The 23,231-nt window shown below is 41.2% G+C and overlaps 1 protein-coding gene across 6 annotated transcripts in view; it reads left to right on the plus strand.

The window, feature by feature from the left end:
• Positions 1–536: 536 nt before the first annotated feature.
• The window catches only part of pbx3b (pre-B-cell leukemia homeobox 3b), a 65,885-nt gene continuing 43,190 nt past the window's right edge, over positions 537–23,231 (plus strand). For 2 of the 6 annotated variants that reach the window (XM_059336700.1, XM_059336701.1), the window contains exons 1-2: positions 537–2,074; positions 2,666–2,739. In XM_059336700.1, coding sequence (XP_059192683.1) covers positions 1,827–2,074; positions 2,666–2,739 — 322 coding nt within the window. In that variant the 5' untranslated portion in view covers positions 537–1,826. The remainder of the gene's footprint in view (positions 2,075–2,665; positions 2,740–23,231) is intronic. The other 4 variants (XM_059336702.1, XM_059336704.1, XM_059336703.1 and 1 more) reach the window with 2 other exon arrangements.

Below are 23,231 nucleotides of genomic sequence, written 5' to 3' on the forward strand. Positions count from 1 at the left end.
TATTGATTCCTTGATGCCTTATTTTGGGTGAAATTACTTTCACATATGTTATTGTGGCTGTGAGCAAACAGTGATGTACATGAACCTGCATAATTACCCTTGAATACTGTTTATGTTGACTTTCTTGACATTTTGATGATCATCAATCCCATATCAAACAAAAAGTTCAGGTTCAAGACCTTGTCTTGCACCAGTCCTCACTTGAAAGACAAGCAGTTGCATTCTGTCTTGAACTCCGCACTTTACAATCCTGTGCGGTGATCATAAAATCCCTCCAAAATGAAGGCCAAACCCTTATTTATTCTCTTTATTTTATAAATCCACGATCTAGATGCTCAGTGAAGAGCTGCACAGTATATCTGCTGCCTTGCATCCAGCTCAACAACTTGTCTGCTGCCATAGCAACTGCGGAGGAGCACCGAGCAGCGCCGCCTGCTTGTGCAATGGATGTCACTCTTAGCAACGACCAATCAGAAGTTCCCATCCTTTTGTGCGAGCAGTGCGAAGATGGAGGGATGGAGTGGGTGGGCTCTCAGCATCATGCATCTGCCAGTAATAGGACACGCGGATCGTCAGTCTTCGTCATTCCAGCCTGCGATTGGTCGAGGAGCTTTACTTTCCAATAATATAAACATGTCTACTGCTTGCCTGGCTTGAACCAAGGCTTACAGGGGACTATGCAGTTCTACATCAAACTGTATAAAAACTCTCATTATGCATTTGCCTGTGTTGTTGCAGGGCTAAATCTTTATTATTGCTAGAGAATATGCACATAGCTGCACGTGCACGCGTGAGGAAACGAGGATACCCTGCTGCCGCTGCTGCAAGAAAGAGAGAGGGGACTCTGCCGTGCTTTCATCAATATAATCACCATCCTAAGTACTAGCTCTTAACATTTTGTTTTTCGGTGTTCAGGCGAGAAGTGACAAGAATATAGACCCCTCCTCTGCAGGGCGGAGCGTGCATTTTCATTTCGTATTTTGTATTTTTTTATTTTTTTTTCTACCCCTGTTCCCTGCTCTGACACGTCTGCACTGAGTGAGTGGCATTGGCACACTGTCAATCGCTCACTACCGCTGCCATCAAACAACATAAAACACACACAGGCAGAGGCTGGAGCTCATAAATTTCAGCAGGGCAAGATATTTTTTTGCGCATCGCCTTTATTCAGCGTTGTAGCCTAATTAATTTCTTCTCGCTTTTTTTTTCTAAAACAGAAATCTCCCAACTTTTTTGTACATTTCATATTTTTATAGTCACATTTGGACACCTTATGCCGCAGGTTGTGTATTTTTTAATACTATCAGTTGTCGCGGGAATCATTTCTGAACATTTATAGTTGGCAACACCTGCATGATTTTTTATTTGTTTACACGTTTTCCACATTGGATATTTTTGTTGCCGGTGCTTCACTAGGACGATTTGGACATTTTTTATTTGGAGAAGGAATGCGCCGGGAATCCCATGAAGAGCGCTAATAAATGAGAGATCACCAAGGAGCGTTTCTGTCTATATCCAGCCGTCAGATCCCAGAGAAAAGACAGATTGGCATGAGGATCCGTGCGGGATACGATGGACCGTCAATTTTGACAAAGAAGTGTTAAGAAGAAGAAGATTTATGCATTTTTCTACAAACACAGTCACGCGTTTTGGCACTTTGGACCGCGCGTAAAAAAGCGAGAGGACAGCGAGAACTTGGACACAAGATTTACGCTAAAACACCACTGCTAGGCATTTTTGTGTGCGTGTGTGTGCTTCTGTGTCGCTGAAGAATCCCAGCCGTGCATCATTCTTGTCTGCGGTACATGCTATAACCGATTTCGTATATGAGTTTTTCAATTTGTGTGGCTCAGTGCACAGACTCTTTAGCGGCTACTATGGACGATCAAGCCCGGATCATGCAGTCGATCGGCGGTGTCAGTCTGGCTGGCCACTCGGTACAAGGAGGCATGGCACTGCCGCCTCCACATGGACACGATGGGACAGACGGAGACGGAAGAAAACAAGACATTGGTGACATTCTCCATCAAATAATGACCATAACTGATCAAAGTCTGGACGAGGCGCAAGCAAAGTTGGTTGATTTATATGTTTTATTAACTTCGCCCCCCCCCCCCTTCCAAAACGCTGAACGCATCATTATTGAGATGTGGCCCGCTTAACTTAAGTCCCCCATGCATAACAATAGGCTGGAGTGGCTTTAATGATAATCATACACTGAGGTGTATTTACTGCCTCGCAAAGATTTAACACACGAGAAAGTTGTCACTGAGGGAACAACAGCACTTTATTTAAACTGCTTGTGTGCCAACATGAGTGAGATGTGTTGTTCAAAAAGTTTGTGTGCACACATGTCCTCTAGTAAATGTTATGTTCCTGCAAAACTATTAACTGCTGCAGAAAAAATGAAATTAATGCCAGTAGGATTATTAGATAAATCACTGCACATTGTATTTATTATGGGACATTATATAAGTTAAATTAACAGATGCTTTTATTTTGTATTTTTGCACTTTATAGTAGCAAATGATAACTTTTGAGAGACGTGTGGTTTGGGACACAACTAAACTTAATATCTTAAATAATCCATTTACTTGTTAATGTCTAACATGTGATTTATCAGTGGATTTATGTCAGTATTTTATCTTGTCTTATACTGAAACAGGAAACATGGACTGAACTGTCACAGAATGAAACCAGCACTCTTCAGCGTTCTCTGTGAAATCAAAGAAAAGACAGGTAAGATATTTGTGTAAAAAAATATTAGAACTCAAAGAAAAATTATAGTGGAGCCTGAATACAGCAGCACACAGACATTCTTACCTCCCAGTGATCCGATGGCAGCCTGCATCCAGGTTACAGGAGACCTCTGCCCAAATTAATCAATCACTTTTTTTTTTTTAAATATGTCATTGTGTCGCACAAAAACAGCCCTGTTGTCATAGCAGAGGTATATATTTTTTTTCTGCAGGAGCATCTTTCTCCAGCACTGGTTGCTTGTATTTTAACAGAAAGTGCGCTTCCAGCTTTCACCCTCACCACTCTGGCACTGAGCAGGATGGGGAAATCCCGTAGCATATGCTCTACATAGCTGAGATCACAATGAATTCATGCCTTATAAGCTGACAACAATTGCCACATTTTTAACATATGTAGGCAACCACATTGTTGATCAATAATTGTAGTTAAATTGCATGCACACTCCTGTCCTACAGATGTGACCAGTCAATCCTGACAAATTGCAAATAATAGGACCATGAAGAAAATTATTGAAAATAATTGTAATATAAAATAAATGTTGCATAATATGCAGTTGCTTTTAATAAGAAGTCTGCACATATTTATGAACATTGTTTGCAACTTTCAGTGTGTGCGCACATAAAGACACATATGACAAACAGCTGAAATTACAGTTAATGTTTTACAACTTTTCTTATAGCTCAAACTTTGCTATAGTATGATTTTTAAAAGGCTGTTGTTGTTTCTACACTCTGCACACAATGTTTAAGGGAAATATCATAAACTGCTATAAATTCTTAAATGAGACCAAATTTGTTTTTAGTGAAAACAGCTTTTTAAGGACCGTGTTTATTTAGTTTTATATTTATGTGATTGTTCTGTTTTTGAATCTAGAACCACAGTGTTGTTGAACATGTGCTCCAAATATTCATACTACTGTGCATCACTTTTTTTTATTTTCCAAGTATAATGTATATTTCTCAGTTGAAGAAAATATGAGAATATGAAGAAAACAATGCTGGGGGTTTGGTGTAATTTAGTAGACCTGATGCCTTGTCAGATTTGTGACCTTTGTGCAGTTTATGAGGAAATTGGCTTGGGAGAGATCATAAAAGTTTATGAACTTCCCCAACACAGGTGGCGTCCACAGGGGCAGGCAGAGAGGGGTCTAGCCGAGGTGCTCTGCTATGTGTGTGTGTGTGTGTGTGTGTGTGTGTGTGTGTGTGTGTGTGCGTGTGTGTCTGCGCCTGTTGAGTTAGGACAATGAAAGAGACAGAGCGAGAGAAAAAACAGAGGCTGCAGATCGCACATCACACAAGATGCCAGCTTTTATTTTGTATGCGACCGTTGATGTGATGTGAAAGTGTTTTCCAGTGCAGAAGCATTGCTGCACCAGTAGTCTTCGCTGGACGAAAATAAAATATTAGAGAAGTGATTTTATTGTTAAAAAAAAGCCATACAAAAATCCTGCTTTCATGGCTCTGCAAGTTACTTTAATTAAATGTTTTAATAGTTTATTTGTGTGACAGTTCACAATAAGTTCTAAAGATTAAATAAGGCACTCAAAGTTGCATGGAAAAGTGAAAGAAAAATATGAAAAATTTAATTCAATATGTACTCATGAGCTCGGGAGTAAGTGTGTGTGAGGAAGAGATGAGGAGGAGAGGGAGAACAAGTGTGTGTGTGTGTGTGTGTGTGTGTGTGTGTGTCCATGGTTAACCTGTGGTTTAGAGTCACAGCCTCCCCCTCTTAGCCATTGACAGAGCTCAGCTGGTCTGGTGGCCTTGTTGACCGGCCTGTTTTGCCAGCACACAGTGATCCTTTCACTGGCTCCTGTAGCACCGTTCACAGGGGCTCCCTTGGCCCCCTTTCATGTCCGTTCAGATGGCACAGGGGCCGCTGTCTTTTTAGCCATGGGATCCACCAGTTGGCTGAAAATGACTTTTAATAATAAAGCTGAAAGCCATCCAAGAATCATCTGCGTAATTACCGCACGCGTGTATCATGTTATCGAGACTTATTGTGTGGCGGGCGGATGAATAGTGAGCTCAGCTTCAAAGCTTTTATGTTAAAAGTATTATTTTGTGATCAGTGGTGAGACAAAATCAAAGTTGAGAGAACGGTGTTGCGAGAAGTAGAAGAGTTAAAGAAGACTATTTTCTTGCAATAAGAAGCCTTTTCAGGCTGTTTGGAACTTTCTGGCACTCTTCTAACTTGTTATTGTAGAGCTACAACATATTTCTGCATTGCTAATGCCCTAGAAGTATTAATTCACTTTGATATGCTAATTAGAGAGCATTATGCAAGAAATGAGATTAAGTGGCAGCATGAAGTCATTTGCCTGTCACTAAATTGAGTGTTTTTAGCAGGAGGGTTTTTTCACCCCCCTAAATTTTCTTGCATTTAGATAAGCTAAATGTGAGATTCGGTTGGCAAGTGGATTCTTTGTCCTTCAGTGTGTGATGTTTTTCTTTTGCCTTAAAAAGAAAACAGCAGTTAAAATGTTGCACTCTCATGTTTCTGACTGTTCCAGGACAAAGGATGCATTCATGTACCTTTTTCCCTGTAGTGTGCGTGAGAAGACAATGAATGCATTGAGTGAAAATTTGCCCCGCGATTCAGATGAGTTTTGCAGTTGGGTTTGTTTTATCCTGCTGGCTACTCCCTTGTCTTGCTCTCATGCTTTGGAAGAGAGGCTCACAGCAGCAGCAGCAGCAGCAGCGGGAGCGGCAAGAATAACAAAGGTGAAAGATTACCTCCATATGGTATTTCTGACCAGGAAAAGAGAGGTTCTGTTGCAAGACTCCTCTTTGATGTGAGGTTTAATCAATAGAAAGAGATTACAGAAAACTATTACAGGCTAAATCACGGAGTGCCACAGAGAGGCTTAGCCCTCTCCACAGCTCTCTCAGCTGCATGGCGCTTCTTTTGGCTGCGTATTGACTTGTTGTTTTCCTGACCTTTGACTCATCAGGTTCAGAAACAGGGGGTCTGGAGAGGTAGGGGAGGAGAAAGAGAAGGAGAGAGAGTGAGAGTGTGGTGGATTTCAGGCTGATAAATGCTCCGATCCAGTGTTTAAAGCAGTGGATTAGGGAGGGACTCCACTCACAGTCCGAGCCAGTGTCGGCGTTTTGTTGCACACGTTTGATTTGGTTTGTGAAAAACCACTGCTGTTTATCGGTTTGGTCCGCGCTATATGTAATGTTCAGCTAGGAAAGACTGTGTTAATTAAATACAGTTCAGGATGAGCCTGTAATTAACCACATGCAAGGCCGACTAAAAGCATTACCTGAAGTAAATAGAGTTAGGACTGAGGAGGTAAGCATTTCTGAAATCTACAGGAAACATTAATTTCAATGTTCTCTGACAAAGTTAATGACCCCTCTTGATCCAATTGGGTTGTTTTAATTAATACAAATTTATTTTAAATATTATTGTTGTTGTTGTTGGAGCTGCAGATAAAATAAATAAATAAAAATAAATAAATAAATAAATACAAAATAAAAATAAAAATAATATATTGTAATAATTAAAATAAATTAAAGAAATCCCTCCTTCATGACAGGGGATATAAAAGTATATAAATATATGTTTTAGTTGATTTTTCTACCGTATGGGTTTTCTTGGTGCTAAAAAAAAAGGCTCCAGTAAATGCATGACAGAGAACAGAAAGCTATTCAGCAGGAGAGACAATTGACTTTGGCTGCTTTTTGTCTCAGAGAGCCCCAGTGATGCGGCTGCACTGACTAGATAGTGTTGTGCCGAATGGCTCGCGCACAGCTGGGTTCCTGACTGGCTCAATGGCAGGGCCACTAGTGCTTCCTCCTCTAAAGCACGAGGGGGACCGGGGAAGATGTGGCTATTATCTAAGTAGCTCCCAAATACCCTCCATTTCCCCATCAGCAAAGATGAAAAGAAGGAGAGCCAGACAAAGAGGGAAAAAAGGGGAGAAAAAAACAAGAGTATACACATCAGTTTCATTTGGAAGGGTAAATGCCTTTGTGCTGTGGAGATAGATGCCTCTGCACCGGTGCTGCTTGGTGTCTGCACGCACGGCTCCTCAAATCTGGTTTTTTGTACGATGATTCAGTGCTGTCCCTCCATCTGCACACACACGAGCACCCATCTTGCAAACGTCTCCCTCCGCTCCCCCTCCATCGCTCCGAGCGTTTTCTGCGGGCTCCTGCGCGATCAACAGCTCATAATTGTTTTTTGCACATACGTTATGCAAATGAGTCTTTATGGCAACTGGCATAACAATTAGCATCCTCCAACAATATTTTAGTAGGTTAATTGCGAAATTTCTGAATTGTACATCTGAGTTGTTAATTAGGCATGACAGAGGTGGTGAAATAGTTATCTTCAGGCGGTGGCAGCCAGCAGAGGCTGCTTGGGATGCAAAAAGGAAGGATTGATTGAAATGAGTTTACAGCAGTAGGAGCGTGGCTGTTGGAGACAGTTGCATGCTCGTTTTTGGCTTTTTGGAGGCGTCTGTCTGTCGCTGGATGCGGAAATATAAACCTGGAGCAGACAGTTCAAACTATGACCCCCTGTAGAAATAGATTAAACGTGAACGATACAACTTGTTGTCTTGTCGGCACGAGTTAGCGAGGCTTTTTTTTTTCTTTTCTCATGCATCACTGCGGCTGCACTCTTGTCAAAACAGTAAAACGACCTTTGACCTGCCAGACGTAGTTAAACCAAATGTTTTTTAGAAGTTGCAATACAGAATTTTTCCAAATGAAATTAATGCTCAAACACACATTTGATATTTCACACTTTTTAACTTATGAAGTGGATTTACGAAATATAATAAAAAATAATTAATGTATAAAATCGATAAATAACATTTACTTTGAATGTGTTATAGCTATGAGATACAAATGTTTTTATATTTTTTTCTTTAATAAGGTTACAGTAAGGATGCATTCATCTTTCAGCTTTAACCTGCATTTATTTACAGCTATAAAAAGAAGGGGAAAAAAAGCACTCAGAGATTTTTTTTCTAACATGAACTTTCCCTGAGTCTCCTGTGTCATGATGTTCATTACTGTGTCAGCCGATGGCCGAGTGAATGTAATGCCATAGAGCCGGTTATTAGTATAAAAAGGGTTAGAGTGAAAGACTGGTGCAAAGCAAGTCCTCTCTCAGTAATGACTCTGCTATTTATAGGTCCCTATTTCATTAGCTCTAGTGTTTCAGGGAAGAGTTTTCCTCATGGGACAGTAGACACCATGATGTTCATTTACTCTGTACACATTACATGTGGACAACTAAATGACCTATCATTTGTGAGTGCAAGAACACTGGAAACAATCCTGCTTTTGTCAGTATTTTCGCTATCGCTCCAGTAACCTTTCCTGTATTTAATCTTTTTGACACATTTTTTTGTAGGTAAGTTAAACGCTGTTTTGTCGTGTGTGTGTGTGTGTGTGTGTGTGTGTGTGTGTGGAGGCTTTGCTCCTACAGGTGATGGATTTCTACAGATTAAATGATGAAGGAATTAGAGTCAGAAGTCGGTAAATGCACACATTTTAAATCTCATTTGTAATATTTTGACACGGCAGCAGTCTGCAGCTTGTTACTTGACAATAACAGAATGATGCATTGTTGTCACCTTTCTTTTCCTTTTACACAAGATTGTTTTCCAAAAACAGGAAAAAAAGGAATCTTTCGCTCATTTGCAAGCCTGAAAATGAAGCCCCCTCTTCCCATTGTTCCATATGCCATTGTTCCACATGTTTCATACATTACAATGATATATTGAAGGCAGAAATGGGAAAAAGACTGCAATGCAATGAAATTTTAATCAGCGTCTTCTGCTGCTTTAATAAGGCAAATAATTCTTATTGGCTGCTGTGTTAAGATTTCTAATATTTAATTCATAACAAACCTTGCATTATTCTGCTTTAGCCCTAAGACAAGCTCCACTCTGCTGCCTGCCAAAAGGCAACTATGGGGAAAAGAAAGATATAAAAGGAACTGCACACTGAGCGTTTTTCTTCATCAGTCGTGGCAAAATACCATCCCATTGTTTTGACATTGTTTGTGAATTTAAATATGTAGTTAGAATAATTTTAAATAATCATGTTAGTGGAGATATTGATAAAGAAGCTGGACTGCTGCTGGTGATGAGCGCACCTGAAAATTCCTCCCTTTGGAAGTTTGTTAGTAAAGTATGACCAGTCACTACTATCTTCTTTATTTTCTTAAGTCCTTGAAGTTCATTTTTGTGTCTGAAGTAATGGAAAGATGGCGAGGGGCCAGCAGTTAGGTGCTGGCTCATGTTACAGCGAAAACGGCGGGCCCTGTTTTCGTCTCTCGGTGAAATGGCTTAATTGGTGTCAGAGCCCCAGGGATAAAGGCCTCTTGCTCTGAAACACAGCCACACAGGCCCTGTCTTCCCTCAAAACCAGGAGGAACGGCCGGGCGTCTGCTGGTGAATGAGGACTAAGCCGTGGCATAACAATACCAAATGATGTTTGGGATGACAGAAATTAATATGCGCTTGCTCCCAGAAAGCTATGATTAATGACGGCGAGCAGGGGAATGCTGTCCCTCCTTTTTGCTCCTCTTTGATGGGGATTGAAAAGCAAAAAAAAAAAAAAAAAGAAGGTTTCTTTCTCCTCTCTTTAGAAAGTGGAGGTCATCCAGAGTACATTACTGCTATTCTTCTTTTGCTTTTTTTCCTCAAGCAGGAGGCAGGAAAGGGCCGAGCGCTTGTAATGAATTTTGGAATGATTCCCTAACATTGGCTCATACAGATACATACCTGTGTATCAGCACCATACTGCTGTTAATTTCAAATTAAAAGCCTGAAATCACCCTGATAATACAAGTATATTTTTCATGCATTTCAAGTGATAATTTGTACTCAAAAAGGCGCACTCCTAATTTTAATAATGGCGCTAATATGTGACGCTGTCTTCTGTTCATATGGAATTTTCACACACACATTGATTCGGGGCCAAAACGTGTGAACAAAATGGTGGTGTGCTGTTGCCATGATAATGATCTGTATCTGTTGTGTCCTAGGAGGAGACACATGAATATTTAATTGTGTCTGCTAGAGAGATCCCCAGACCCTTCTGTTCATTTCTTACTTTCTCTAATGTGTTTCCACCCTCCCAGGTACTTCCTCTCTTAGTAATGGAGAATTAAAGCGCGCATTAAAATGATATAAATTGCAATGTGAGGGATTTCTAAGGACATTTGTCTCCGCACAATGCGGTTGAAAATTCAAATGGCAAGTTTTGACAGCGGACATTCTGCTGACGCGGCGTATTTGCCTCCTCAAATAAGCATTTCCTCTGTCAGGGTGATTGATATGTATTAAACATGCGCTTTTTTTTTTTTTTACATCTGGAATATGATGTGGGTGCGAGGATATGAGTTTTAAACAGTGAATGAGTTCCCCCCTCATATTGATCTATTTGTGCTGCCGGAGTGGCAGGTGCTATACGAAGACTGTGTCAGCTTTGATTGTTTGTGTCAGTGATCCGAGCCGACACTGAGCTCTCTTACTGTTCGTCACTGCACTCGCTTCCTCTTGATGAATGGCAGCACACTGCACAGATCCTCAAAAAACTCCTGTCTATGCTGTCTCAACTGACCCTGTGAATCAGCACCGGTCTGCACAGATTATTTATCACAAGATTTCTTCATGCACAATCGTGGGACGTACCTGCATTCTTTGCAAGAAACGTCCTGAAGGTTGTTTTTCGGTCTTTTAATGCAATTATGTAAAAGCTTTCAGTTCTTGAGAGACAGGAGGTGTGGTTTCTCTCCTTCTCTAAATATTCAAGATTAGTTCTTAACCTGTGTGTCTGTCTGTGTGTGTGTGTGTGTGTGTGTGTGTGTGTGTGTGATGGTAGGCCTGCTAGGCTGTGGCGTGAAGGTGAGGTGCGTGATGCTCACAGCCTCTGTAAGTATGCAGAGCACGGCGGGCCTCTCACGGGTGCTGAAGGAGAGCATGGAGTGGCAGAGTTAATTTATTTAATGACTGAGCGTCTTATATCTCCCCAGCCCTGATTAGAATCCATGCTTGATGAGGGAAGCGATAGAGGGGTGTGCACTGCCCCTAGGCCCTAGCACGTACGTTCATGGTTTTCTTTCTCCAGTGTCTTTTTTTTCCCCCTACCCCCAATCCACTGGGTTTTACACACAAAAAAAGAAGAGAAGTAGGATAATTTCCACTTCTGTCTGTTGCGATATTTTGCAATTATGTCTGTACGTGTGATTTTGTTGCACATCGACAGGAAACGCAGCTCTGAGGCTGATTAAATGTGTGTGTTTGTGTGTGTGTGTGTGTGTGTGTGTGTGGCATGCTCCGTGATAAAGACGAAGTGCTGTGGAGCTCTATGAACGTGGGAAAGCCAAACAGAGTGTGTCACTTTGGCAGCACGGGCTGTCAGCATTGGGGAGCTGCAGTTGTAAAAACCATGACCTTCCTCTTTGCCAGCATGTCTCTCGCAGAGCCAAAGCACTGCCCTGTAGATCTGGGGCTGGCTGTGGGAGGGAATACAAACACAGAGAAAAAGGACAGACAGTGGAAAAAAACGGTAAGAGCCATAATTGTGAAGAAAAGGGAAGGGGGGGTTGAAGTAATGAAATACTTCTTGAAGCTATCATGACTGAGAAGGTGAGGGAGGGAAAGCGAGAGGACCGGCGAAGAGGGGGAAAAAATACTCCTCGGCTTCTAACATTTCCATGAGCCATCATCAGTAATGCCGCAGCAGCCTCACAAACCAGAAATTATTTCTTCAGGCGTCGCTGTCAAGTGTTATTCAAATAACACCAGCCTCACATTTGAATAACAGCCGACATTTTGAATTAATTAATCAGACAAGATAGTCTGGGCCTTTTCTCATTAGTCTACAGGTCAGGCTGGGGAAGATATATGCGCTGGTGATGATATACTTGTCTTTAATAGTGATTTATGGAGATTTTGGATTGTACTCGATTTGTCAAAGGGCCTGCTAGCAGAAAAATAGGACAGTGCATATTTCATTACCTAATCTTTGATACGTTCCATGATGCTTATAAGATACAACCCCGTTGTTTAGATGCACAGGAAGCTCTTTTTACGTTCACTCTTCTTGAGTGAACGAGGCGCACACACTCGCTTTCGCACACACACACACACACACACACACACACACATTTAATCTCCTCTCATAGACCTCTCCCATTTTACTTTTCCTATGCAATTAAGCGAGGGCTGTAAATTATAACTGTGTCGTACTTTAATTATCATGGTGTAAAAATAGAGTTCCTGTCTTTGAGAGGATTTCATTAACTAACTCAATATTCCATGTCAGCTCGGAGAATCACAAGCTTGCAGCAAGGTTTGTAGTATTTATTTTGATGTTAAAGTAAAAATTAAATCTAAGTGTATACTATTTTTTTTGTGTTGCCAGTTTACTGGCTGGTTTGACATTTTATTTAGGGTTCATGTGTGGTCATGGAGGTGCAAATGAAAATGTGTATTTTTAAAAGTGTGCTAACGATGTAGTGTCACCTACTGGGTGTTAAATATTAATTCAGTTTACCAACACTCTATTTCTATTTTTTTTTACATACACATGTTTTAATTATCCAAAGTAGACATGCAGCACATGCAGTATGCATCTGTGATTCTGTGCTAGTCCAGGTGTGTGTGTGTGTGTGTGTGTGTGTGTGTGTGTGTGTGTGTGTGTGTGTGTGCGTGTGTGTGTGTGTGTGTGTGTGTGTGTGTGTGTGTGTGTGTGTGTGTGTGTGTGTGTGTGTGTGTGTGTGTGTGTGTGTGTGTGCACAAGTGTCAGGAAGCTACGAGCTGTTGCCATTCCGGTGAGCAGCCCACACAAAATGCACCAACACCAGTGTGACAAAACATTCAAATAAATTGCTGTCAGGCTGCCGAAACACCAAGTGCAGCGATTTTTATCTGACATGTGGAAGACCCAGACATGCAGTCCTGACAAGTAACGCCGGAGCACCTGTGAGAGACAGCCGATAAAAATCAGGATATGCCTGATCCTCGGCATAACAATACCTATCATTACTTGATATTATTACTCTTCTTTAAGCGAGAGCTCAAGATGGAAAGATAGCATGCACGTGTTGGCTTTCTTAAGGTCCGGATAATAAATGATCTTAGGCCATCGTTTGCATAGGTGCACTTAAAATGTACACTGAAAATGAATTATGCAGTCTGATGGCATATCAACAAGTACTGAGCTGGCTTTTATATTCATGTAGAATTGTTTATTACTCAAAGTGCCATGTTTTTTTTCTCCTGCAGGCTGTAAACAAAGTCCAAGGTTAGGATATTTATTTATTCTAGTCCAGCATCATTGTTCGCAGGTGTATTATTTAGAGAACACAAATTCATGTGTACAATAACTGTTTTATTTATATTTTCCCCTGCACTGTTAAAAAAGCAGCAAACATGTAACGATAAATTCTGCTTTGTAGTCCTCTGCAGTTCAAATGGGATTTAGTCCAAATTCAATACGACTGATGACACTGATTGACTTTGTTTTACTTTTTAAAGCAGCACGGAGACACAAATAAATACTAAGGGAGCCTGTGTTGCTTCACTTATTTTCATTGAGTCTACAAAATTGACTCGGTAATTCTTAAATCCAATTGAGAAGCGTAAAAAAAAAATGCTTTTCAGAAACTCAGAGACAAAGGAGTCACTGTGGAATGCGCCATCCATTCTCTACTGTATTGTTATTTTCTCCCTTATAGGTTACTAATGAGGAATCGGCCCTCATTATGATTTTAAGGATGAGAGAGGAAAGCTTTTAATTAATGATATGTAAATGGTTCTGAATTGATTATGTTAGAATATCAAGAGAGATGGGTAGAAGCTGTGGTGTAATATATTTTAATTAAGAATTAATTAAAAATGATGGCAATTTTATAGAGGCTCACAGAAAATAGAAGAATTTATTCTCTGTCACAAGTAAATCAGCGCTTGATTAAATAAACAGACACATGCTGTATTCATTGAAGAGTCATATTTATACTTTGCCGGGAAGAATTATCCTGATTATTAAAAAAAAAAAAAAAAAAATCAGTGCGGTATGTCAGTGGTCGACCACAAGCTGGGTTCTCTGGGGTTAATGGTGATTTATCTCATTCCTAATTCATGAGATCCTCCTGGTCTGTGTTAGGTGGATCAATAAAGCTGTGTTTCCTTTTTGACTTCAGTGTCTACAATTAGATTTGCAACGTGGAACACAATTATAAGTAAGACATGAATGCGTGTTTTTATCACTTGTGGCAAGTGAATGCGAACCCCCCTAAAAGATATCAATCTGTTTATGAGGTAAAAAGATTTGTGTGAAAAAGATGAGTTGTGACTCGACGTGGACCCTAGTTAACCTTTTTAATTGCTATCTGCTTTCTTTCATTCATTCTTCAGGGCAGAGGAAAACAGAAGACGTTAGCTGCATTAACAGCGCGCGCCACTATTAAAGGGAGAGAGGTCTTTGTTTTTCTGCTAACGGTGGCATGCATGCTCTGTGCTAAACTCCGCGATCAATGGCAGAGAGGCTGCTATCACAGCACTCAGAGCAGGCGTAGCTCAGGGGGGAGGGAAGGGGGGGTCCCTGGTGGTTCATTTTGATTGGAGCGCAGAGTTTTGTGTTGAAAGGCGAGGGAGAGACAGGCTGTTGGAAGCAAATCCCCCTGGATCAGTTAGAGCTTTGCAACAAAAACACCTTGATATTCCTGGGAACATTTGCTTAGGAAAAAGAATGAATTTAAATAAACGGGCAACGAGAGAACGAAATGATCTAAAGCATTTCTGAAGGTTTGTGTGTTCAGAGAAAGCTTGTGTATCTTGGGCTTAGAATTAATTTAGAAATCGCATAAAATGGCTGCAGTGTAAAAACGGTAAAAAATCAACTAAACAGTATTTTGTCGATATGCTGTTCCACATTCCTAGATATTTTTTTTTTTCAAATATATAAAAGTATTTGTTAGAAGATGGTGTGACTACACTGTGGGGTGAAAGAGGCAGTGTGTGAATGTGGCAGTGGAGAGCCTTTATGAGCTAACCAATCTGTTATGGGCGGCAGGGAGGATGTGCTGCTTGAGATGGAGGGAGTGTTGAATGGATTATTAGTCCGAGTCCCCCCATCGCAGGTCACATGTAAAGCCTTACAAGCATCATAAACAGTCACTTGTGCACACGCACACACACACACACACACACACACATACACATCAAATGTCTGCAAGCACACCCACATATAGGATGTGCGTTCAGAAATAAAACATGCAGGGCACAGATGTGTGCATGCATGCATATATACAGTGCATGCAAGCCAATGGCTGGCAGAGCATCTTCTTTTTGACACCTGCAACTAGTTGCAATACATCACTGTCAGGATCACTTTCTCCACCTATCCGCATTTGTGCGTTAGTTATCCACGGAGGCCTTCGTCAAAAAGTTGAGCAGTCTTGACATCAGCTCCCTAGTGGGAACAGAAAAGGTGAAGTTGTGCTGGGAGGTGCCACGGCGGGTGTCATCGTCGGCTGTACTCCCTGCACCCAACAGCATCCTAATGACAAATAAAGGGAGAAACGATGGTTAACATACAAATATTATGCCACAATTAATCCTGTAATTGACACGTGGAGAGAAATGCTGAACGGCAAATATCTTGTTTTGTTGCTCGTATTCATCATGAGTCACACAGATATTTGTGTTGTGCTGTATTTATGAAATGGATGCCAAGGAGTGACATAATAAAAAGCCAGGTTGAGGATTATTTTGTTTAGGGCCTCTCGTAGTGAGTGTATGTGGTTGTGGAATTGACAGTGAGTGTAGCTTGTGAGGAGGAAGTGAGGGCACGGCGCCTCCTGTGTGAGCTCACTGTGGAGACGAGGAGAGTCTGCCAATGGCACTGCTAGTGGTGAGCACCAACAGCTCCGGCCACGACAGAGAGGAGGTGGGGAGTAAAAAGGGGGGGAGGGGGAGGGTCAGCGTCTGAACTGGCTGATGGGAGCCAGAACATGAAACAATGCCGGGGGAACGTCTGGTGGGTTCGCTGCACAGAATTACAAGCGAGGGAGCAGGCCTGCTGAGGCAATTACAGCTTAATGGGGTCATTTGGAAGGCAATTGCCAGGGGTTAATGTAGTATGGAGAGATGAGGTGAGATTGAAGTGAAATTTTTGGCTAGAAAATGTGTTCAAATGAAAAGGGAGCAGGCAGACAAGTTGTGCACTGATGGGGTGGGAGGTTGATTGGGGGAACTGGAATGCAGGCTTACGCTGCCACACAGATAGACGCGAGGCCTGGTCGCTCACTCGTATGTACACCAGGGCAGGCAAAAACACATGAGCATGTCCACACAGGTGCTTCTGAATACTTCAACCAAGCCCATGCTCACTTTTCTGGTCTCTCCTTGCTGACTAAACCACAGAAACAAGAGCTCTACTGTTCTAAAGTGGGGACTGGTCATTGTTCTGATTCCCATTGGTCCGAAACATGGATATCTGGGTCTGACCACCCGGTAGTCCAAAAGCAAGCATTGGTGTCCAGCATTTGCTGACATGCTTGTTTAAAAATAATTATGTCATGTTGCTGTGGTTGAGGAATGGTTAGGTTCAGGCACTAAAACACTTAGAGAAAGATCACTTCTTCGGACTACTGGGCCGTCGGACCAATGGTGCCTTGATCTGTTCTACTTACAAATATACCTAGCAGCAGTTTCCTTTTGTCTTAAATTACCTGTGTTATGATTTCCTGTATTGGGAACACCAACCAGCAGGAAGCAAAGCTGTTTGTAAGTGATACAGAAAAAGATGTGTCAGAGAGACTACAAGAGGCACCTTAGAGAACGAGGATAAAAAGGATCATTATGCGCTGTTACGTTAGCCAGTTCATTACCTTAATTGCCCAACATAATCCGGTGTTGGAAGGGTGCACTGGAGCTTTGGGAAGAAGTCTTTGCCAGGACCTCCTAGCCCAGGTCTCATCTCCCTGATCCCCTGATCTGTAGCAAGCGGGCCCATCGTGCTAAACTTTGATCAAAGCCAAACTTATTTAAGGTCAGCCATGTGAAATCCCCTGGGAGCCGCCGTGCTCGCCGAAGCGGACTGCAGTATAGGAAGTAGTACAGCACTGTGCCTTGCTGCTGCTGCCTGTGACCGTGCTGGATCACTGGACAGCAATAGCATTATCATCAGCCCTTTCAAGTCTTCAGCATTTTTTCGCGATTATGCTCAACAGTGGAACTTAACATCATCCATGGGTGGAGATTCCTTGAGAGTTTGCTCTCTCTCTTACCCTTCTCTGTCTGTCTCGCTCTCCCACTCATGCTTTCTGTCATCTCTCTGAAGTCTATGCACCCCCCCTCTCCCCCCCTTCCCCTCTACACAGGGTTTTGGCCAAGAGCCGGCCACTTCAGTGAGGCAGATTTTCCCAGGCTCCCCAAAGGCTATTTCACCAGGATTCCCATTAGGTCTTTACCCATTACCAATGTTCCAAATCATTTACAGAAGAATCTATTTACTTTATGTGGTAATGGATTCATTTGACATGGCTTGCTCGAAAGAAACTCAGCATTTAACATGCACTTTCCCCCAATTGAATCTCTTACAGTATTTTCTATGGTTTATTTTTATCTGTTACAGCGGTGAATGTCTTGTATGTGGCTTCAAATCATCCTCAAACTATGCTTTCCATCACAGTGCGATATTGCACAATGTAGAGGTGGTGGAGCATTGTGTCAGTGCTGCAGGAAAAACAAGTATGATGCAACTCTGTTGTCATTTAAGAGTGACAAATAGACAGTGGCAGACCATCAGAAAGGGGGAGAGTGGAATGGTGTCGCTGACAAACTGCTATGACCTTTGGGTCCTTTGGCCTCCAGAGAGCAAGGCACATACAGTGTTTACCTCAGGTCAGCAGCAGTGTGAACATGCTGCTCCCCCATGGAGAGAAGTCCTGCCTACTGCACTCATCACATTTAAATCGGCCAAATCAATAAACGGTCCGATAACCTCCAGTCAAATTGGATGTATGTGTCTAGGATAAGATAAAAAAGGGGGTGCAGAGTCTGTTTGTACATTTAAAATACTATTAGTTGGCCATGCTAAATCAAACTTAATTCACAAACGGCCCATAAAGCAAAACAACAGCAAAAGAGAGGCGTAGCGCCTAAAGCTACTGCACACTTCCCCTGCCTCTATTCCATGTCACCAAAGCATCCCATCAAAGCCTGCCTCCTTCCTGTTGTAAGGTAGGAAAGAAAAAAATCAATGCCGCAATCTTTTCTTTTTGCCTCCTCCAATCCGTAATTGAAATGGAAAATCAAATGAACGGCAAGCAGATAATTGTTTTATCAATATTCCCTGCCTGCCCTACAAGGGTCAGTGCAGAATGATCATGAGTCGGGGATATGACGAGGACAAAATGTGAAATTGAACAGCTAGGAGGCAATAAATCAGCCCTGACAACTAAGAGTGACCAGCATGTAGCTGCAGCAGGCAGCTCTCCCTTCAGAATTTGTCCTAAAGCTGTCTACACTAAATGGGGAATATTCATCTCATTATTGTTGCACTTAATATTGCTATCAAATATTATTCTTAGAGTCCAGACGGGAAGTCAAGGTCACTGGTGCTATTATTGTTGTCATTGTTAGTGTGTGATATTGGGAGTATAATAGAGGGCAAAGCCATATGGTCTGCAAGGCTTATAAAGACGCAAAGAATAAATTTAGTAATTTGTTAGAGTTGAGGGAAAGAAGTGGTTGGCTGTTTGGTTTCCTTCTGGCATGTCCATGACCATTACTGCGGCTTATGAATAGCTATGGAATTTTGAAACCAACAAAAATTTCACACTCAACACCAACATTGTCATCAATAACACCATTTTCTGACAGATAAATTGCCATTTTCTTACATTGCCTTGTCGACAGAATTGTCAGGTTTTACTGTCAAACAGTTGATGTTAACACTATTGTGTGCTAGCTTCCATCAGATAATAAAAATAAAAAGATTTAGATATATTAAATAAGTGTGTAATAATAGCCCTGGTAGCTGTTAACAAATAACTGACATGAATAATCTGACGTTAAAAAATGTTCCTCTGAGCTTTGATGATTTTAGACCTAAATTTTTGACAGATATTTGTTTGGAAACCGAAACAATAATGTACTGCAACAACTAATAATTTGTTTTTATTATCCATTAATGTCAGAAAATAGGGTTCAGTTTAATAAGATAAAAGACAAAGAAAAGCAGCAAATTATAAGCCAGAGTGAGGTAATTCATGCTTATAAAAGGCTGAATGATTAAGATATTTGCCTTTTAATTTTCTATCAACCAGTTGATCAATGACTAATTGTTTCAGCTCTACAACAAAGCTTATTTGTCTTATATGTCTTTAAATAAACCCATCGTGCCAGCTTTGTAACTCTTGTAAAAACTGCAGATAAAACTGTTGCCAGAAAATCGACATCCTAAATCATGTGACGTCCCTTCCCATCTGGCTCATCCAGTTGCAAGGCATTGACAAAAATATGAAATTGATTTGGTTGAAGGGTGTTAAAGAGCCGACAGGAGAATGTCACAAACAATGAATGGTCACAGCTTGGAGGAAAATCAATGACAGAGGTTGAAGCAAGTCTAGAGTGCTACTTGGCAGCGTAGCACTCTTCCTGGAAAAGAGCTGTCTTCTGGCCTTGGTTGTCTGATCAAAAGGAAGACTTGATAGGTTTAATGAAGGAGGGTACGATAAAACTGACATCTGAAATATAGACGTTGCAGGCGAAGATTGCTTGACTTCAACGTAGGTGGCAGGTATATGCACTGTTTAAAATTCATTTTTAATTTGCTGCTGTGGGAGGTCTATATAGCCATGCTTTATACGTTTATTCAGGACTGTAATGAAGAATCACAGTGACACCCTGGCTGCTTGTAGGGCAATACTTGTCACCTTGTAAGGCCTATCTGTACATATCATTATAGTGTTTGTAGTACAATTTCACATTGTGGAGATGCATAAATCACACTGGTCTAGAAGTCAACGGATGAGAAAAATGTCTGTATTTTACACGAGTTATGTTAATTTTACTGTGTAGATTATGATCCTTGGAAGGAGAAAAAAAATGAATTGGCAGAGTGTCTTTCAAGTGGACAAAGTGATGAAAATCCCCCCTACTTTGTTGGGATTGCAGTTGTAAGCTTTGCACCATATGCTACTTTCCTCTTTAGCTGGGATTATGCCATCATTATTGCTGATAAAAGCTGTTTACTGCCTTGGCTCCAAATCGATGCTCGGGGCGCTCTGAAACTGGCATTCCCTCTCCAGAAGAGTTCATTCCATGCCAGCTGCTCAGGATTCAACCCCCTTTGTTTAAGATTTCACAGTTTTTGTAATGTTTATTTTCTATTTAGTTTCACCCCCCATTCCCTCACACATGAGGTTTTTCCTGCATTAGCATATGTTTGCAACAATTTGACATTTACATTTGATTTGCTTACAGCAGATTGAAGGTGTCTGGGACATGGTTATACAATTCTCTTGGAGCTACAGTGCTAGTTAACACAGCAGAGACTGTAAAATACTAATAATATGGCCTGTTTTGCGTAGATGTTTTCTGTACCAAAATGCAATCATCACATTGAAAGGCTCTGAATTCGGAGCAGTAACCTAAAGGCTCCCTTCTCACAGTGTTACCAATCAATGGCATAATCAGTCAATGCAGATTCAGCCCGACAGCTGTGTTAAGATAACAACTGGTTCTCATGACTATAGCGGCCCCAATGACCTTGTGTGCCTCAAATTAATAATGTAAAATCAACACAAGACAACCACCCCCCTGGTTCCCATGCAGACAATGATGAACTACCTTTTCGCCTTACCATCAAAGGCCACTCAGACTAAGTCATGTTTCAAGGCATAGACCATAATGCCAGGTTTTTTTTTTCCTTTTCCTTTTTTTTCAACTTAGGCTCCATGTCCCTTAAATAATGTCTCTCACTCTTCCTCTACAGCTCCCTAGTACCCAGGGAAATCATACTGATCAATATTTCCCATTTTAGAGGAACTGCAGCAAACATTCACACAGGATTTACTGTAGCCCTCTGTTAGACTTTAATCAAGCTATAATTTAGATCCAACAAACAAAAAGTTGTGTTGAAAATAAATGGAAAGTCCATTTGCAATTTTACGGATTTGTCCTTATCAGGTTTATTACCTTAGTCCCTCTTAGCCTTGTTGATGATGTTTTATTTATTATCTCTCTGTCTGTCTGTCTATCTATCTATCTATCTATCTATCTATCTATCTATCTATCTATCTATCTATCTATCTATCTATCTATCTATCTATCTATCTATCTATCTATCTATCTATCTATCTATCTATCTATCTATCTATCTATCTAAATTTATTTTTCAGCGACTGTGTTGGTGTTCATGCATGTGCTTGCATGCATTCATAATGTCTTCACAGGGCATAAATCAGAACATGCTATCTCAGTACTTCTTTATATTGGTCAAGGGCCATTGAGCAAAACAGCTTAATGCGCCCTTAACCATTTCAGTCGTAGCAGGAAGTGGAAAGACTGCTGACTGGCTGACACTGTGGCTGACACCCTCTGCAGTCTGTTTATTGTTTAATAAAGTGCGTCAAATTTTCGGAAAAATGCTCAAGGATAACAGTTGTATGGAAATGAGATGATATGGTTTTATTTTTAGTAGGCTAACATGAGTTGTTTCAGTAAGCTAGCAGTTTTAGTAAGCAAGCTGTTTTCGTAAGAAAGAAGTTTTTAGTAAGCTAGCTGTTTGAATCAGAAAGCTGTTTTAGCAAGCAGTTTTAGTAAGTGACTGTTTAGTAAGCAAACAGTTATAGTAAACAGCTGTTTTACTAGGCTGTTTCAGTAAACTAGCAGTTTTAGCAGCTAGCTATTTTAGTTTGCGTACTGTGTTACATAGACGGACAAGGCTAGTCTTTTACTCACTGACCATCAAATCAATGTGAAATGTCGATACATTGTGTCTTGACCTGCAAAATAAAAAGGGGAGAACACAATGATAAATGAAGTGTTTATCTCTTCTTCTAATGCCAACGTTTTGGCAGTTGATACTCCTTTCATACCTCTTGGGTATTGTGTAGCAGCTCCTCGTTCATGCATGACTGTCGGCACACAAACTCAAGCTTAACCCTATCGAGCGAGCGCTCCCAGAGCTCCCAAAGGTTTGGCAAGCTCAGACAGGATGTGGAGGACTGTGTGGAGCTGAGGCAAATCCTTAATGAACATAAAGTTAACACCCAATGAAACATATATAGTGGATATGATGCATATATAACGATAAGGCTGTGACCACTGTGCATGCCGTTTAAAGGATTTCATGAATGGAACAAAGTACAAGACATTTGGCTCTACTTTGATATCTACTTGAACTTGATGATAACTGGATGACCAAAGTGCAGACTGCTGTTGACTCTTCTCCATGGCAGGTGGTGACAGAGCATGTGTGGTCCCCATCACAGGTGTGTGCAATTAGCCTGACAGCTAGTCCAGGATTGCCGTGAAATAAGACCCTCAACTGTTTATGTGACTGTGTGTGTGTGTGTGTGGGTATGTGTGTGTGCTTAGGGGTCTGCCTTTTGTGCAACTACGTGTGCATAGTAGTTACCAGCAAATATAAACTGCTCTACTTCCACAAGAGCGTTAAACAAAACACTGTGCTGCAGCAGCGTTGTATGATGTTATACAGTGCACGCTGTAGATCCAAACTGTCTGGATCTTGTTGCGAGGTTGGAGAATCTGTGTGTCATTTATTCAGCCTGCTGTAATGGGGAATGGACTTGGAAGAGAAGAGAGGGTAATGTATTGGAAAATATCCCTTTCAGCACCTCAGCATTACTTGTCATAGGTCAGGCTTAAAACGTAGCTTGATACAGTTATTAACTCTAATCCGGGCATAAACACAAATCCTCAAGCACCAGCCCAATTAATAATTTGCATAATTAACATGCATTTTAAATAGAGGCTGGTCTTGTCGTTGCCAAAGCAGGGATGGGGGTAATTAGGGCTAACGGAGCAGTGCCTAGGGCCCTTACCCGCGGACGTGCTGCAGTCGTTTCCAGCAAAGGGATTGACAACTGCAAGACAAGCTCTCTCGGCTTAGAGCGAAACCCCCTTTGACAGAATTAATAGTTGACAAACTGCTCCTAAAGCCCTGGCATTGTTTCTGTCAGTTGTTTGGTTTGATGTCACTGTTAGACATTATAAATCAATAGTGTCAGGATTTAGTAATGTTTATCGCCATCCATGGTTTATTATTTCATGTGACTGTCATGGACAAATAGTATTTATCATAGCTGTCTATAAATTACTGCAGACAGACTGTTGGTTTACCCAAACCCACTCTGCTCTTACAGGGCCCATTCCAACGTCCACTTACATATTTAGAGTAATTTATTTTCTCAGCCGTAGGCCCACATTAACCCTCTGCTTTCTCACACTCCTCTGAGAC

This window comes from Centropristis striata, chromosome 7, assembly GCF_030273125.1.
Source record: "Centropristis striata isolate RG_2023a ecotype Rhode Island chromosome 7, C.striata_1.0, whole genome shotgun sequence".
In the NCBI taxonomy this organism is placed as follows: Eukaryota; Metazoa; Chordata; class Actinopteri; order Perciformes; family Serranidae; genus Centropristis; species Centropristis striata.